Source organism: Coregonus lavaretus (assembly GCF_964263955.1).
Source record: "Coregonus lavaretus genome assembly, chromosome: 17".
Classification (NCBI taxonomy): domain Eukaryota; kingdom Metazoa; phylum Chordata; class Actinopteri; order Salmoniformes; family Salmonidae; genus Coregonus; species Coregonus lavaretus.
Genome location: NC_140004.1, coordinates 28,317,880 through 28,336,978, shown reverse-complemented (window position 1 = coordinate 28,336,978; position 19,099 = coordinate 28,317,880). Strand labels below are relative to the sequence as shown.

At 43.2% G+C, this 19,099-nt stretch overlaps 2 protein-coding genes across 4 annotated transcripts; both read right to left on the bottom strand.

Annotated features, from left to right (window-relative positions):
* Positions 1 to 2,384: 2,384 nt before the first annotated feature.
* Positions 2,385 to 11,050, bottom strand: LOC311145121 (DNA polymerase beta-like). The gene is made up of 14 exons (XM_084181313.1): positions 10,851 to 11,050; positions 10,363 to 10,420; positions 10,160 to 10,226; positions 8,632 to 8,706; positions 8,388 to 8,446; positions 8,177 to 8,226; positions 5,900 to 5,951; positions 5,683 to 5,737; positions 5,501 to 5,573; positions 5,245 to 5,315; positions 4,858 to 4,944; positions 4,499 to 4,566; positions 3,767 to 3,906; positions 2,385 to 3,465 (listed from the first exon to the last, which is right to left on the bottom strand). Exons 1-14 carry the CDS (start codon positions 10,909 to 10,911, stop codon positions 3,371 to 3,373), a joined length of 1,011 nt encoding a protein of 336 aa, XP_084037439.1. The 5' UTR covers positions 10,912 to 11,050; the 3' UTR covers positions 2,385 to 3,370.
* A 151-nt stretch (positions 11,051 to 11,201) lies between these two features.
* Positions 11,202 to 16,664, bottom strand: enkd1 (enkurin domain containing 1). Of its 3 annotated transcripts, none has more exons than XM_084181308.1 (8): positions 16,522 to 16,664; positions 15,941 to 16,041; positions 15,605 to 15,829; positions 15,190 to 15,362; positions 14,739 to 14,924; positions 12,681 to 12,826; positions 12,343 to 12,479; positions 11,202 to 12,157 (listed from the first exon to the last, which is right to left on the bottom strand). In XM_084181308.1, exons 2-8 carry the CDS (start codon positions 16,023 to 16,025, stop codon positions 11,997 to 11,999), a joined length of 1,113 nt encoding a protein of 370 aa, XP_084037434.1. In that variant the 5' UTR covers positions 16,026 to 16,041; positions 16,522 to 16,664; the 3' UTR covers positions 11,202 to 11,996. The 3 variants fall into 3 exon arrangements, with proteins under 3 accessions (XP_084037434.1, XP_084037436.1, XP_084037435.1); XM_084181310.1 differs by having other exon boundaries at positions 12,681 to 12,820; positions 16,522 to 16,611; XM_084181309.1 differs by lacking the exon at positions 16,522 to 16,664 and adding an exon at positions 16,387 to 16,483.
* Between the last annotated feature and the right edge of the window lie 2,435 nt (positions 16,665 to 19,099).

Below are 19,099 nucleotides of genomic sequence, written 5' to 3'. Positions count from 1 at the left end.
CGCAGCGCATTTTTCGCGCGCGCTCAAGTAGGCTTTCCACTTTCCTCCTGTATTTATTTAGCAAAAATGATAACAGTTAATGTTTTACTGACTTAATTTTGCTGGACCCCAGGAAGAGTAGCTTTATTATGGGGATCCATAATAAATACAAATACAAAAAACACAATCACTCCGGACAGACACAAGCAAAAACCCATTACATAAATGTTGCAGCAGCCTAGGCTACACCTAAACAGAGATCTGACATGCTGTATGGGATGAAAACGAGACAATTTTCCAGTCAGATCAACTGTAGGCTACTAATAAGAGCAGCTGCATACAACCTATGTGCGCTGTCCATTTGGTCAGGGTAACTAATTGGTAACGTTATGTATTTATAGTCCATGTGTGTCAGGAGAAAATGTGAATGTGATCACATTTGGTTTATATTCAAAATTGGGCTGGCTAGGCTGCCTATACGTTTTCAATCCAAAATTATTAACTGGAATTAATCAATCAACATAATAGTGATGACAGATGTGAGTTAATTTTGTATAAGCCTACAGTTGCATAGGCCTGCATGATGCAAACATGCATAAAGCAAACTCAGCCCTGCGAGTTCCATTGTCTATCAGTTGTCTCCCCCTCCTAATCTAGTCTAAATATAATTCAAATGAAAAAGTATAAGGTTGCTGCAGTTTGACCCCCCCCCCAGATAAGGAAAAACTCAGGGCCCCAGGGGGTAAAAATTGCCCCCCGCTCTGGGACCTATGGTGCCACCAGTCTGCTTGCAGTTGTCAGTTATTGTCAGGTATGTGGGCTTTATTCAGGAACATTTCTTGGGCTACTATGATGTGTCAAGTGGGTGAGATGCGCAGTCTGTGTTTAACTTCATGGAGAAACTTGTTGTTCAAGCCTACGATGGCGCAGCTGTAATGGAAGTATATGCTATTTGTATTTACAGCCAAGTCCCCTCCAGTTCCCTGATTAAGAGGTGATGACCACTCCACTCCACTACCATTGTCAACTCTCTCCTGACATGAACTGAAGCCACGTCTCATGTGCCCACTCATCCACTGGCACATTGAATGTTTTCTCTCCAAGCACTGCAAGTACCCCTATCAATTTTCTCTCATTACTGTATGTAGAGTCAATCATATACACAAACAAAATCACATTATTACACATCAATGATTTTACTCCTTGCTTGGACTAACTCATTCTTAGCTCTTTTGTCTGTGTAGTGTGTTGTGTTATTTGTCTTCCCAGTCAAATCCTGTCCTGCACAGAAGTCAAGCCTCTGAACACCTCAGCTCATGCCTCATACCCTCATTCAATCACTGCTGTGATCACTGTGTAAGTAGCCCTCTCATTCCCATTCCCCATAATATTGTATTAGAAATGTCTTTATTAAATGCTTTAGGTTAAAATAATTACTCAAGCGATTTTTGAAACACACTTTGACGTCTCTGTGCGGAATGCCTATACCATGGGTCTCCCATCCTCCTCAATTTTTCAAGTCACCAGCCTCCACTGATTTGACAACCCAGTGATAATTACAGCATAGGACTAAGGCCTCAATGTGATAGGACAACCTGCATTGGTTGTTCCAGCCCAACAATAGATTTAATCTTTATATGACACTAAAACACCTGAATGAATTAAACACAACCAAAAAATTAAGAACCTTGATGGTATAGGTGACCTGAAGAAGTGATATTCTAACATCAGATGTGCTTTTCATTTATGTACTACTGTAGGTTCACCAGCTGACCTATTAAGACACCCACGTCAACTGGATTCCCACTGTGAAGATGATCAATGCTGCAGCAGCAGCATCAGTTTCTACTTCTACTACTTTGTCCTTTTCCAAATATGAAAGGAGACATCCCTCAATTATACGATATGGTTGTAGTATGCTGTGGTCAATCTAAATGATTATGTTGTGCCGTTTGAGTAGAGCACCTTCACCTTGTCGTCATGACAAAAGTGCCCTCTTAAACCGTATGAATATATAAAATGTAATTCGGAACGTGTAAAATACTATTGTTTATGATATTGTAAACCATACTGTACGTTAATAGGCTATATTGTTGTATAGGTGAAATTAAGTATTTTGCTTTGCCTAGCCCCATTGAATAAAACATTTCTTATAGTCCAACTATTGTCTTTCTTTACAATTTAAACACATTTAGCGAGCCAGGCCTAATCGCTCGACATCACTAATGCTCTTGTGGCTGAATGGAAGTCCCCGCAGAAATGTTCCAACATCTAGTGGAAAGCCTTCCCAGAAGAGTGGAGGCTGTTATAGCAGTCTCCACTCTTAATGCCCATGATTTTGGAATGAGATGTTCAACAAGCAGGTATCCACATACTTTTGGCCATGTAGTGTATAAACATTTGACTTGAAGTAAAATGATTTATTCATCAATGCCACAAACCTGGGACATCGAAGAGCACCATATGAACTACTATCTGAGCGCGCACAGATTCTTCTGCTTTTCCATTTGAGGAATTAGACCAGAACAAATAATTTAAAAAGGCATATTGTGATTTTTGATGGGTGAGTTACAAATGGAGAAACAACTGGATGTGCAAGGTAGGTTTGATATAAAATACTAGGTCAACTCCAGCAGAATGAGAAACACAAAAATCTATTTAGAAATGCCACATATTGAAATCTTAACTTTATCTCAAAAGCATGATAAATGTCTTCCACAGACCATAAATATAAAACTGGACAGTGAGTAAGGGAAACAACAATGTACACAGATGCTGCAGGAGTGACTAGTCAGGCATACCAACAAGATCTGGCAGCAGCCCTATGCTTTAGCCAGTCTGTTTCTGAAGTCAAGGCAACATTGTTGCCTAGCTAGCCAAACAAGACAGCCACAAAGCAGAAAGACTGACACACTGTGTTGCTGTTTGAGACACATAAGTTACTACCTCAGCACCATCAATACAAATATATTTGCATGTTTCTGCTGAGTGACAGCACTGTAAATAAATAATGATGTCTTACTCTTGGCATTGTCAGAGACTGTAGAAATCTCTGGCAATCAAAGAACACATCATGCATATGATGAGTGTTTGCAAGTCTATTTGAAGCTCTAAATGATTTGTCAATCTAAAGCATATTTCGTTCTCAATGCATGATTGCATTTACTAGTGATTTCAAAAACACTGATAGAGTTCACTTCAATATCTATTACCTGGTATAAAAAGTCAGTGGGACTGGGAGAAACCTCATGGTTTTGTCCTATTTTTCCCTCCTGGGAAAACAGACACCAAAATATATAGAATCCCTAAAACACACAGAAACACATACACCATTTTCAGCCTTTGAAGTTAAATCATGTGAGGATAAAAAGTGTATTTTTAACCCCTCCTTTCACTCGCTGCGCTCTTTGGGCTCTTTGTATTTCCACTGGATGTAGTCAAAGATGTCCTTCTCACTGTCCACCATCAGAGGCTCTCCGGCCATACCTACAACCACAGAGAAACAGACATGAACTAACCTTGCAGTTTAAGTCACTTTACACAGTTGGCTAACCCACCAGTTAATGACAGAGATAGATACATTTATGAATTTCAGTAAATAAGATACAGGTGCCTAATCCAAAATCAATCTCTAGACACTTGGATCTGAAGGATTCGCTGTGTGTAAGCAATATGAGTTTCCTCAGCTTACACCAATCCATCCGGTCCTTTCAGAACCAAACAGAATGTCTTTAGCAGTTGCGGCAAGGGGTTGATTTTGGACTGCTGCTATTTCAGTGTGACTCACCAGTGACCCCCACTGGCCGGATGGTGTACTCGTTGAGAGTGAAGCCTTTCTCCAGAGCGTGAGTTCTCATGTTCTTATTGAAGATGTCACTGCCAGTGAAATACAGCACACCACAGTAATACTGGTCCTTAGGAATTAACCTGCAGTAAGATAAGGGACATTTTATTTCTGTTATAGCGACACAATCATTAAGTTTGACGACGACACAATGGTGGTAGGCCTGACCACCGACGACGATGAGACAGCCTATAGGGAGGATGTCAGAAACCTGGCAGTGTGGTGCCAGAACAACAACCTCTCCCTCAAAGTCAGCAAGACAAAGGAGCTGATTGTGGACTACAGGAAACGGAGGGCCGAGCACACCCCCATTCACATCGACAGGGCTGTAGTGGAGCGGGTCGTGAGCTTCAAGTTCCTCGGAGTCCACATCACTAAGGACCTATCATGGTCCACACACAACAACAGTTGTGAAGAGGGCACAACAACGCCTCTTCCCCCTCAGGAGGCTGAAAAGATTTGGCATGTGCCTTCAGATCCTCAAAAAGTTATACAGCTGCACCATTGAAAGCATCTTGACTGGCTGCATCATCGCTTGGTATGGCAACTGCTTGGCATCTGACCGCAAAGCGCTACAGAGGGTAGTGCGTACAACCCAGTACGTCACTGGGGCCGAGCTTCCTGCCATCTAGGACCTCTATATCAGGCGGTGTCAAGAGGACACTAGATACCCACCTGATATCAATGCGCCTGTGAAGATATTCCTCCCCGTCTTCATCATTTTGTTGCAGCTGGCAGACTCCCTAGAGACAGCAACCATCAAATCAATGACCAGGTCGTGGACCAGGTAAAATATAGGTTGAATTGATAAACATTCTGACTAATGTGACTAGAGAGAGTAACTATCACATAAATAAGCAGTGAGCCATGTGCTTGAACGCTTGCTTCCAATTTAGTTAAGTGAAAGCAGTACAGACACTTGCTGTACAAATTACATTACAAATGAAGACATAAAACATCTTAGTTACTTTCACTGTTAAAGAAACAGATAAAGCAATATTCCCTGCAGCTAGCTAGCCACACGCAGTCCTCACCATGAATTTGGTGTCTCCTTTGGACAGTGTGTCTGTAATGAACCCAATGGACTCAAAATGTTCCACCACGGCATGGAGAAGTTTGGGCTTGAAGAGGAAGAACAAAGGAAGGATGGGATGAGCATATGAAAGTCATAAAAGGTCGTCTTCTGTTGAATGCAATGCCCTTGGGCTGTCATGAATGCATGCACTAAACCAAAGCATGAAGATATACATAGCAAATATCAAGAATGTATTCAAATATGGACTGGTGAACTGTAAAGCACTTAAATGGAGATTGCACTTATCCAATGTGCACTTATAAAGGAGTCAACTGTACCTTAGTGTGTGTATATTAATCATTACAGTACCAAAGCAGCAGTAGGCATTGTGGAGTTTGGTGGTTACCTGTTTCTCATCCACAGAGGTGTAGTTTGGGTGGGTCAACAAGATATCAATATCCCCACTGGATTCAGCACCTGCAGAAGAGAATGCAGGAACAGATAAATAATGAGAAAATGACCAAAAAAATAAATCTAGTTTATTTTTCTTCCCAGTGCAATCACTTCCTTGATCATACATGAAACATGCACATCTAAACAGTACACACAGTTATTACTAATACTAAAAACCTCCAAGTACACCACTACATGTCAGGACTCACCTCTCCTGTAGCTTCCACAGATGGTCCCGATGTACTCAGTATCCAGCAACTCCAGCTCCTGCAGAATGAAGGTCTGGACAAACACACACAAAGTGTAAGACAGTAGTAAGAGTAAATAAACGCCATTCTAACCACTTTTAAAAAGTGGCATAAAATGTTTTCACAACAGTAATTTCACCCACCTCCATCTTCGTCATCTCAGCTCGTGGAATCCTCTTCTCAAACTCCTCAAAGTACCTACAGCAGACACAGAGCAGCGTCACACACATGCCATCAAGCATGAACAGGAAACTTAAATTGGAATGTATGAGACACCAACCAATGATGCTCATACAACATTAGCAAAACACTTACATTGGTGCAGGAAGATTGAACCACTGACAGGAAATTCACACTTACTTGAGTCCAATCTGCTGATGATGATTGAGCTTGTGTTCAATTTTCTTCAGATCTAAAAGCACAACATTGTTAATATACAGTGAGCACCAAAAGTATTGGGACAGTGACACATTCCTTGTTTTGTATGTGTACTCCATTACTTTGGATTTGAAATGATACAATGACTGAGGTTAAAGTGCAGACTGTCAGCTTTAATTTGAGGTGAACCGATATGGAATAGAATATATTTCTAAACACTTCTACATTAATGTGGATGCTACCATGATTACTGATAATCCTGAATGAATCGTGAATGAATCGTTGAAAAAGAGGCATAAATATAATTCCCCCCAAAATTGATAACCTCCCCGTGGTGAGAGGTTAGCATGTCTTGGGAGTATGATATTTGTGCATCTGTAACCCGATATGGATGAAAATTAAAATTAAAGCTAACAGTCAGCACTTTAACCTCATAGTCATTGTATAATTTCAAATCCATTACAGAGAAAAACAACAAAAAATGTGTCACTGTCCCAACACTTTTGGAGCGCACTCTAGTCTAATAATAATAATTGAAGTTACTTTTGAAATTGTATGGCATTCCCATACAGTGGGGGGAAAAAGTATTTAGTCAGCCACCAATTGTGCAAGTTCTCCCACTTAAAAAGATGAGAGAGGCCTGTAATTTTCATCATAGGTACACGTCAACTATGACAGACAAATTGAGAAAACAATTCCAGAAAATCACATTGTAGGATTTTTAATGAATTTATTTGCAAATTATGGTGGAAAATAAGTATTTGGTCAATAACAAAAGTTTCTCAATACTTTGTTATATACCCTTTGTTGGCAATGACACAGGTCAAACGTTTTCTGTAAGTCTTCACAAGGTTTTCACACACTGTTGCTGGTATTTTGGCCCATTCCTCCATGCAGATCTCCTCTAGAGCAGTGATGTTTTGGGGCTGTCGCTGGGCAACACGGACTTTCAACTCCCTCCAAAGATTTTCTATGGGGTTGAGATCTGGAGACTGGCTAGGCCACTCCAGGACCTTGAAATGCTTCTTACGAAGCCACTCCTTCGTTGCCCGGGCGGTGTGTTTGGGATCATTGTCATGCTGAAAGACCCAGCCACGTTTCATCTTCAATGCCCTTGCTGATGGAAGGAGGTTTTCACTCAAAATCTCACGATACATGGCCCCATTCATTCTTTCCTTTACACGGATCAGTCGTCCTGGTCCCTTTGCAGAAAAACAGCCCCAAAGCATGATGTTTACACCCCCATGCTTCACAGTAGGTATGGTGTTCTTTGGATGCAACTCAGCATTCTTTGTCCTCCAAACACAACGAGTTGGGTTTTTACCAAAAAGTTATATTTTGGTTTCATCTGACCATATGACATTCTCCCAATCCTCTTCTGGATCATCCAAATGCACTCTAGCAAACTTCAGACGGGCCTGGACATGTACTGGCTTAAGCAGGGGGACCCGTCTGGCACTGCAGGATTTGAGTCCCTGGCGGCGTAGAGTGTTACTGATGGTAGGCTTTGTTACTTTGGTCCCAGCTCTCTGCAGGTCATTCACTAGGTCCCGCCGTGTGGTTCTGGGATTTTTGCTCACCGTTCTTGTGATCATTTTGACCCCACGGGGTGAGATCTTGCGTGGAGCCCCAGATCGAGGGAGATTATCAATGGTCTTGTATGTCTTCCATTTCCTAATAATTGCTCCCACAGTTGATTTCTTCAAACCAAGCTGCTTACCTATTGCAGATTCAGTCTTCCCAGCCTGGTACAGGTCTACAATTTTGTTTCTGGTGTCCTTTGACAGCTCTTTGGTCTTGGCCATAGTAGAGTTTGGAGTGTGACTGTTTGAGGTTGTGGACAGGTGTCTTTTATACTGATAACAAGTTCAAACAGGTGCCATTAATACAGGTAACGAGTGGAGGACAAAGGAACCTCTTAAAGAAGAAGTTACAGGTCTGTGAGAGCCAGAAATCTTGCTTGTTTGTAGGTGACCAAATACTTATTTTCCACCATAATTTGCAAATAAATTCATTAAAAATCCTACAATGTGATTTTCTGGATTTTTTTTCTCTCAATTTGTCCGTCATAGTTGATGTGTACCTATGATGAAAATTACAGGCCTCTCATCTTTTTAAGTGGGAGAACTTGCACAATTGGTGGCTGACTAAATACTTTTTTCCCCCACTGTATATACTCAACCCCTTCACCATATGCACTGCAGGCTATTCTGGTATATTCTTCTTAATGTAAAAAATAGCTTTAAAAGTTCGACAAACCTTCCAGGGTCTTCACTCCCTCATCAAAAAACTTTCTGGCAGCAGCCGGACTGGAGAAGGAGGGAGAAGAGTTAACAACTGGTTATGTGTGTTTGATAAAGGCTGGAACAAAATCCTGTGGAACGGTAGTTCTCTGCGAGAAGAGTTTGCCACCCCAGGGCTAGAAAAAGGGGTCAGGGATTGGGTTTAACAAACAAAGCAGAAGACATACCCAATACCAGTAACTCTGGTAAGGAAGTTGATGGATGAGCTGGTGTCATCATTACGAATCTGGGAAGATAAACACAATCCATTAGCCTGCATCAAACTGAGTGGAAATAACAATATAATTATCATATTTTGTTTGTGCATTTTGCATTGTGGTTACAGTGGACAAAGAAGTGACAGACTGCACCTTTAACACAGAGTTCACTGTCTATGCATGAAGGATAATATGTAATTCCTCAAACACTCACCTTTTCCAACTTCTTGAGTGTTCCTGTTTGTAAAAACTCATCTATCTTCTTAGCGATCTCTTTTCCAACTCCCTCCTATTTAAAATAGATTAACACAATATAATGTATAATGGATGTATAATGATGTATTGTTATACTACTTTACAGGTGAGCATTGGCTGGCATCAGATTAACCCTTGATCATGACATAAAAGTAATTGGACGAAGGCGTCTTCTGTACAGGAGTTTTGTTAAGAGCCCCAACGCTCGGTCTGAACATTAACACGCGCCGCTTGCTGTACAGTTTTGGAAGCATAAGGACCTTATCTTTCATAAAGGCATGAAATGTTTAAAAAAATAACTAAAGGTTAAATTGATACACACCTTTATTGGGTAAGTGTTCCCACAACACCCTATTTCCATATTACAGCGCGTGTTTACGGAAGACAGACGGAAGACAGAGGGACCACCTGTGCTAATTAGCTATCTAGCGTACTCCGAACACCTGTGCGTAACAGAAGAAAGCCTCCAGAAACGTGTGGTCACTGAAAAATACGGTTGGCTGCCGGTTAAAAAAAGTGTACAGTAAGTGTATATTTTGCATTTGTGAAATTATTTTGATGTGATATGAAAGTAGAGGGCTTTATGTTTATATAACTATATCGGTTTTGAGAATCGATTCACGTTTAGATGGAGTACTTGGCTGTTTTGGCTGCCAGAGCCAGTCTACCTCTGAAAATAACATACAAGGAAGGTCCTTGGACCTTAAGGAGTAACGGTAGTAACTTTTACAGATGCACAATTGAGAGCATACTGTCGGGCTGTATCACTGCCTGGTACGGCAACTCCACCACCCACAACCGCAGGGCTCTCCAGAGAGGGGTGTGGTCTGCCGAACGCATTACCGGGGGCAAACTACCCGCCCTCCAGGATACCTACAGCACCCGATGTCACAGGAAGGCCAAAAAGATCATCAAGGACACCCGAGCCACTGCCTGTTCACCCCGCTATCATCCAGAAGGCGAGGTTAGGACAGGTGCATCAAAGCTGGGACCGAGATAATTGAAAAACAGCTTCTATCTCAAGGCCATCAGACTGTTAAATAGCCATCACTTGCACATTAGAGGCTGCTGCTTCCTATAGAAATCACTGGCCACTTTAAGAAATGGAACACTAGTCACTTTAATAATGTTTACATATCTTGCATTACTCATCTCATATGTATATACTGTATTCTATAATATTCTACTGTATCTTAGTCCATGCCGCTCTGTCATTGCTCGTCCATACATGTATATATTCTTAATTCCATTCCTTACTTAGATTTGTGTGTATTGGGTATATGTTGTGAAATTGTTAGATATTACTGCACTGTCGGAGCTAGAAGCACAAGCATTTTGCTACACCCATCAATAACATCTGCTAAACACGTGTATGTGACAAATAACATTTGATTTGATTACATCTTGGGCTAACATCAGATGAGCTTCCAAGTCAATCAACTACTGCTATAACAGCACTGTACTGTCTGAGACACCTATGCCCTCACCAGTTTCTTGGCCTCCTCCCCATTTTTGATCTTCTGGGGGTACTTGGAGATCACTGAAGCGGCTTTCCTGAAAAACAGTTGCACAACACAGATAAAGTTCTTCACTGTAAACGTGGGGCTGAAGGAGCCAGACAAATGACTTATTCAGATGCCTGTTGTGAAGGGACACTAGCATCCTTCACTACACTACTACCATGTCTTACCTGTAGACGTTGTACTTGTGGATAGCTCTGTTGACATTCCTCTCATAGTTGGCCAATTCTGGAAGAGTAAGAAACAAATATAGAATCATACTGACTCAGACTTCGCATATTGAAGAAACATAAACTAACAGAGAATATTGGAGGGATTAACAGGCTATTAACCATGGTCCATGAGCATCACAGATGCTGACGTTTTACCTCACCATAACAGGCTGTGCAAAAGGGGATTAAATGTGACGAGTTTGACACAGCTATTAGCTAACTCAACGTTACGAGGACTACACAACACTAGGGGTTAGCGTTTTAAAGATTGAAATACATTTGCATTCGTGTTTTATATACTAGTTAGTAACAAGCTATTCATATTATGTCCATCTGCTTGACCCATTGTTTGCGATATTTGGTTGCAAATTAAGCTAGCTAGCTAACCTATTCATATGTGCTAGCCAGGTGTCGTTAGCTGGTAGCTAGCACGCCGCTTGATTTACCTGTAAGAAAGTCTGTTATTCCCTCGTTTGGGGATTCCTGTGGCGCTTTCCTTTTACTCATCTCTGTATTCTAGCTTTTTTCTAAAGTATATTGTATTCTTATTTTACTTTCTTGCAAGAGGTAATGTAGCTAGCTAAAACAGCCTCTGCAGCCTGCTAGCTATTAATATTAGCAGGAGAGTAGACGAACAATGAACTCCACTACGAGGGGGCAGGGCCTGAGTTACACATCACAGAAATCGCAAGAGATAAATAGCCATTTTTGGTTGAAAGTAGACCAGTGAGCGGTAGTGTTATGCGAATATGGTACACACGTAGAAAATGACTTACAAATTAAGGTCAGACACAATTGGTTGCGCGATAGAAGAGTCTCTGGTCCTCACATTCATATGACGAGGCACTATAAAAACACCCTCAAAGTTTAATGAAACACAAAATGACAAAAACAAGACAATCAACCCAGTTTGGACATCACATTTCAGCCAGTTCCAAGTTTATATGATTCTGAGTCAGCTAAAATGGGCATTACACACACACCACTACAGTGAAGTACATTCTCTGCCAACAGAAGTGCTTGGTTTACAGTAGGGCTGCCTAATTGCCCTCCTAAGAAAAGTATCTGACTGAAGTTTTCTCCCTGCCTGTCTGTATCATCGATGCTCCCTCTGCTCAAGCTACTGCTACTGACTGCCTTTCCCAAATGCCTCTACATCTGAAGCTGTGAAAGACCATCAACCATGAACTGTCAGATCCCTACATTTGTTTTTATTTTCAAAGCAACTTTGAGATTCTTGTTTGTAATGTAAAGCGCTATATACAATAAATGTTATTATAATACATTCAGTAGTAGGCCATTGGAAGTCAAGCGCTAGTGAATGCATCCTGCTTAGTGTCACAGGATAAATAAATCACTTCATTTTACAATCTCCCTCTTTATAGATTACATTAATAATAGCTCTAGAGTCTAGGCTATTTCCCAGCAGCCTCTTAGACTGCAGGATCACTTTCAGTAGGCACGTAAAGGAGAGAACAAAAAATAAAAATAGCCTTCATAGGACAAGTTCAAATAGTGTCTCCCAGGCTTTCAGAATGTTTTCTCCCACGATCTTGCCTAGTGAATAAGATCCAGGCAGGCCTCCTCTTGTGTTAGGAGTCTGTCTTGACGTAGACTTTGTCCCTGGAGAAGATCTTGATGGCCTCCTCCACCTCAGAGAGCCTGCGGTCCAGCTGAGCACGACGGGAACGGACACCCAGAGAGTCGGCTCTGACTGGAAGAGACAGCAGCTCACTCACCAGAGACCGATGGGCTGGAAGAAGAGAGAGAGACAAAAGAGAAAAGAGCATCCATCTTGATCTGAAGGTTCAACAGAAATACACACCATCTTTTCAATAGTAAATACCATTATTTGAGCTGATGTATACATACTAAGCAACTTGAAAAAGACTAGGCATAAGACAAATAATGTAAAAGTGTTTGTGGTAAAATCCCTACTCTCTTTGAGTGACTCCAGGGTCTCCTGTCTCTCCCTCTCTGGCATCAGGGTGTGACCAGCTGGGATGGATGGATCAGGAATGTTCCTCCTCTTCTCCTCCTCCTCCCTTCGCCACTGCTCCTTCCGCTCCTCAAGGCTGATAGACAGAGGGAGAGGGAGAGAGAGAGAGAATGATTCATAGTGTCAGAAAAAAGTATGCTTTGTAACTATGAGGCAGAATTATTGGATCTGGAGTGAATATTTGCTACTTCCAGTGACTTCCACTTTTGAATGCAAGATAGACTTGTTGTTATGTGCAGTTAGAGGAGGATAATGTATATTGGTTCAGTGTACTTACTACTGAGGCACCTGTCCCTTGACGGCGCTGGGCAGGGGCTGACTGTTCCTCAGGTTGGTCAATGACTGGGAGCGACGGAGGACTGTCTTCCCTGCAGCCTGCGCGTTGTGGCTCACAAAGTCCACCATCCTGCCCTGCACCTGCAACTGAATATACTAATTCATTAAGTATGCATTTGGGCTCAGAGGATAGCACATCATGAAAGAATCATACCACATTTATTTTTAATATTGTTCCTTGGCAGAAACAGACAGAGTACAGAAGAGATATTCTGCTCAGCCACATTTGGAGGTAATTGGACGTTGAATAAAAAGGTGTCTCTTTGTTATTAAAAACCTTCAGCTGTGGAGGTTCCAACCATAGAGGGCAAGGTTTGGGGGTAGATGTGCAAATACACAGCTAAAATATACACTCATTGGATAAATATATGTTTACATTTCAGTGGAGTCCATCCTTAATTCAGTCAGTTTGGGCTATTTTAAGGTACAGTGAGGGCAACATTTTTTTGACCCCCTGCTGATTTTGTACGTTTGACCACTGACAAATAAATTATCAGTCTATAATTTTAATGGTAGGTTTATTTGAACAGTGAGAGACAGAATAACAACAAAAAATGTTATAAATGGATTTGCATTTGAATGAGGGAAATAAGTATTTGACCCCTCTGCAAAACATGACTTAGTACTTGGTGGCAAAACCCTTGATGGAAATCCCAGAGGTCAGACGTTTCTTGTAGTTAGCCCACATCTCAGGAGGGATTTTGTCCCACTCCTCTTTGCAGATCTTCTCCAAGTCATTAAGGTTTCGAGGCTGACATTTGGCAACTCGAACCTTCAGCTCCCTCCACATATTTTCTATGGGATTAAGGTCTGGAGACTCTCTAGGCCACTCCAGGACCTTAATGTGCTTCTTCTTGAGCCACTCCTTTGTTGCCTTGGCCGTGTGTTTTGGGTCATTGTCATGCTGGAATACCCATCCACGACCCATTTTCAATGCCCTGGCTGAGGGAAGGAGGTTCTCACCCAAGATTTGACGGTACATGGCCCCATCCATCGTCCCTTTGATACAGTGAAGTTGTCCTGTCCCCTTAGCAGAAAAACACCCCCAAAGCATAATGTTTCCACCTCCATGTTTGACGGTGGGTATGGTGTTCTTGGGGTCATAGGCAGCATTCCTCCTCCTCCAAACACGGCGAGTTGAGTTGATGCCAAAGAGCTCGATTTTGGTCTCATCTGACCACAACACTTCTCCTCTGAATCATTCAGATGTTCATTGGCAAACTTCAGACGGGCATGTATTTGTGCTTTCTTGAGCAGGGGGACCTTGCAGGCGCTGCAGGATTTCAGTCCTTCACGGCGTAGTGTGTTACCAATTGTTTTATTGGTGACTATGGTCCCAGCTGCCTTGAGATCATTGACAAGATCCTCCCGTGTAGTTCTGGGCTGATTCCTCACCATTCTCATGATCATTGCAACTCCACGAGGTGAGATCTTGCATGGAGCCCCAGTGCGAGGGAGATTGACAGTTCTTTTGTGTTTCTTCCATTTGCGAATAATCGCACCAACTGTTGTCACCTTCTCACCAAGCTGCTTGGCGATGGTCTTGTAGCCCATTCCAGCCTTGTGTAGGTCTACAATCTTGTCCCTGACATCCTTGGAGAGCTCTTTGGTCTTGGCCATGGTGGAGAGTTTGGAATCTGATTGATTGATTGCTTCTGTGGATAGGTGTCTTTTATACAGGTAACAAGCTGAGATTATGAGCACTCCCTTTAAGAGTGTGCTCCTAATCTCAGCTCGTTACCTGTATAAAAGACACCTGGGAGCCAGAAATCTTTCTGATTGAGAGGGGGTCAAATACTTATTTCCCTCATTAAAATGCAAATCAATTTATAACATTTTTGACATGCGTTTTTCTGGATTTTTTTGTTGTTATTCTGTCTCTCAGTGTTCAAATAAACCTACCATTAAAATTATAGACTGATCATTTCTTTGTCAGTGGGCAAACGTACAAAATCAGCAGGGGATCAAATACTTTTTTCCCTCACTGTACCTATCTCACCTGTAAACTCTGGTTCCCTGTATGGTTTTGGGAGGCTGAGCGAGGTGAGGGGGACGGCGATGGGGCACGGCTTGGTCTTGTGGAGGGTGAGAGGGCACGCTTTGGTCTCGGGGGGCCAGCAGAGCCACAGATAGAATGTGCCTTCAAAAAGTTCTGACACTCCGGCTTCATAGGAGGGCTGGTCTCCTGCAGAAGGAAGAGAGAGAGGATGTAAAGAGATTGTGGGTTGTGACATGGTCATCACTACAGCCACGTAGGATCGATCCCACATTATGACAAAAATAAAAATACCACGCTAATGGTGGTGCCCTGGTTTGTTATAAGAGGAAGGCCCAGCATCCCTGGAGTCTGGACATCCTTATAATTTGAACTAACTGGCACAGGTCTATGCTTGGTGTGGAAGCCCCCAGTGCACTAAACAAACGGCTGCCTATCTCCCAGTCCCCCTCACCTGTAGCTGGGCCATGACCCTGGAGGGGATGTCCTGGTATTTAGGGGAGCTCCACAGGGCTTTGACCGGGACGGGACGGGAGTGTTCCCTCTGTGCCTCCTGCTCTCTGCAGCGTCTCTGGATCTCCCTCAGCCGACGCACGTTCTCCTTTCCGTAGTCACGCACCAGCTGCTCTGTGGGACAGACAGAGAATACAGGGAATTAGAGAAAGGGAACACAGTCTTATATTGTGTCTGTTGAAACTTTTTTATTTATTTTCCTGTATATAAAAGACAGTCACCACCCTTGTATGCAATGTACTACAATGAGAAACTGTCCATGCACTCCAACCACAAATGTGGCTTTGAAATTGGCAAGGAAAGTGGCAGATGGCATTGACCTGTGGTTACCACGAAACAGTAGGCGTTGGACTTACTGTGCTTAGTGGGGTTGGGACTGAGGGAGACCCCCTCCAGTCTTAGCAAGGCCCCCATCACCCCTCTCTGGCCCTTCTCCAGAATGTGTGTGGCGTTAGGGCCGATGCGGGGGTGCCGGGTGGCACGGGAGCTGTAGCAGCCTGGGTACAACACAGGGTCTGGTGCCAGGGGACCAGAGAGAAGGGCTGGAGTCCCATGAGCGTTCCCCTCCAGACGACCCCTGGCTGGGATAAGATTCATCCACAGAAGAATGGGAGTGTAAGGAAGACACTGGGTGACGTGTTTTAACAACAATTATTGGGATTTTAAAAAGCTGTACATTTTAGCTATCTTACCAGAGGCAGGACGTTTGTAGTATTCGGGAAAAAGGGAGGGATCTGGGGGTATGGGCCCAGATATCATGGAGGGACCCTCGCACATCACTGAACACCTGTGGCTGTTGCGCGACCAACACAGATATTCACAATTGGGCTAGTTAGCTACTCGGATAGGTTTTTCACTGAATTCACATTTCAGAAAGTAACGTTATCATGTAAGCAACAAATGTAATGCCAGTTAGAAAATACAGTTACACGCCGACCATGACCTGCTGTTGTAAGTTTAGAGAAAAGGTGGTTGTTAGCTAACGTTAGCTAGAAAAATATATCGATGCATTCATTGACGACTGATAACTAACGGTATTGTTCCTAAAATACAGCTAACGTTCGCTAGCCTAAATTAACACATATTTATGCAAACACAATAGCTAGTATCGGTTTTACAGTTTTATGACAAATATTACTTTTATAAAATACTCCAGACTTCAAACCAACTGTAGCTAGCATTAGCAGACCAGTCAACACGCAGCAATCAGTGATGACGCAGTGACAACAGTGCTCAAAAATAAATCCCTCACCATGGCAACAATGTAACCTACCGCAGATACGTGAGGCAGCTATAATACCAAATCCAGTACAATATAAAGATAGGCTAAAACTGCTTCTCCAATAGAAATCCCGATCACACTTGTAGGCGACGTTGGCTAGCTAAACTCATGCGCAGAAACACGTCATCGGGTCTAACGGGCTCTTGCATCGAACTGCGCATGTGCACGGCGTGAAATCAACGGTACTCCTTCGATATAAAGTTGTTTTTGACGAAAATTTAAAACGGTTCAGTTTGTCACTTTCACGAGGTTGGAGTAATAACACGTTCAGCTATTTAGGACATTGGCTCTAATCTAGGTTGTGCCTTTAGATTTCGAGAAAATTAAACAACTAAGGAATATGTTTTCACTTTTCTCATTGACTTCTCAAACCCCAAACCCCGGCCGGGTTTGTTCTGGCTTCGCAAGCGTTCCCGGAAGTCTCGCAATGTTGCGCCTCTGGGTTTAGAACCTCTGTGATAATACTGAGGACGACCACCTAACACAGAGCACCTGGATGTCTCGGACATAGAGATGCTATTAAATTAATAGAGGGACTATGTCATAATCCCTAAAGGTTCCAAATGGGACGAAAATGGGAGCCATTTTGGTCAGGGAAAAATCCCAAACCAGTCTAATTGGAATGAATGGCAGTAGAGGCATAGGTGATGCATTTCCTGAGTTTTCTTGTGCAGGAAAATAAAAGTAAGACGTGATATATCAGAAATGGTGTAATTGAATTATATAAACATAAACTATTGTCATACAATTATAAATACAGTTTATACAGGTTTTATAAAACAATTATGTATAATAGCCTCTAAAATATATGTAAACAGACCATAAACGCTTATAAGAAATCCCGCTATGACCTCCGACGAACCATCAAACAGGCAAAGAGTCAATACAGGACTAAGATTGAATCGTACTACACTGGCTCTGACGCTCGTCGGATGTGGCAGGGCTTGAAAACTATTACAGACTACAAAGGGAAGCACAGCCACGAGCTGCCCAGTGACACAAGCCTACCAGACGAGCTAAACCACTTCTATGCTCGCTTCGAGGCAAGCAACACTGAAGCATGCATGAGAGCACCAGCTGTTCCGGATGACTATGTGATCACGCTCTCCGTAGCTGATGAGAGTAAGACTTTTAAGCAGGTCAACATTCACAAGGCCGCAGGGCCAGACGGATTACCAGGACGTGTACTCCGAGCATGTGCTGACCAACTGGCAAGTGTCTTCACTGACATTTTCAACATGTCCCTGACTGAGTCTGTAATACCAACATGTTTCAAGCAGACCACCATAGTCCCTGTGCCCAAGGACTCTAAGATAACCTGCCTAAATGACTACCGACCCGTAGCACTGACGTCTGTAGCCATGAAGTGCTTTGAAAAGCTGGTCATGGCTCACATCAACAGCATTATCCCAGAAACCCTAGACCCACTCCAATTTGCATACCGCCCCAACAGATCCACAGATGATGCAATCTCTATTGCACTCCACACTGCCCTTTCCCACCTGGACAAGAGGAACACCTACGTGAGAATGCTATTCATTGACTACAGCTCAGCATTCAACACCATAGTGCCCTCTAAGCTCATCACTAAGCTAAGGATCCTGGGACTAAACACCTCCCTCTGCAACTGGATCCTTGACTTCCTGACGGGCCGCCCCCAGGTGGTAAGGGTAGGTAACAACACATCTGCCACACTGATCCTCAACACGGGGGCCCCTCAGGGGTGCGTGCTCAGTCCCCTCCTGTACTCTCTGTTCACCCATGACTGCATGGCCAGGCACGACTACAACACCATCATTAAGTTTGCCGACGACACAACAGTGGTAGGCCTGATCACCGACAACGATGAGACAGCCTATAGGGAGGAGGTCAGAGATCTGGCCGTGTGGTGCCAGGACAACAACCTCTCCCTCAACGTGACCAAGACAAAGGAGATGATTGTGGACTACAGGAAAAAAAAGAGGACTGAGCACGCCCCCATTCTCATCGACGGGGCTGTAGTGGAACAGGTTGAGAGCTTCAAGTTCCTTGGTGTCCACATCACCAACGAACTATCATGGTCCAAACACACCAAGACAGTCGTGAAGAGGGCACGACAAAGCCTATTCCCCCTCAGGAGACTGAAAAGATTTGGCATGGGTCCTCAGATCCTCAAAAAATTCTACAGCTGCACCATCGAGAGCATCCTGACTGGTTGCATCACCGCCTGGTATGGCAACTGCTTGGCCTCCGACCGCAAGGCACTACAGAGGGTAGTGCGTACGGCCCAGTACATCACTGGGGCAAAGCTTCCTGCCATCCAGGACCTCTATACCAGGCGGTGTCAGAGGAAGGCCCTCAAAATTGTCAAAGACTCCAGCCACCCTAGTCATAGACTGTTCTCTCTGCTATCGCACGGCAAGCGGTACCGGAGTGCCAAGTCTAGGTCCAAAAGACTTCTCAACAGCTTCTACCCCCAAGCCATAAGACTCCTGAACAGCTAATCATGGCTACCCGGACTATTTGCACTGCCCCCCCCACCCCATCCTTTTTACGCTGCTGCTACTCTGTTAATTACTTATGCATAGTC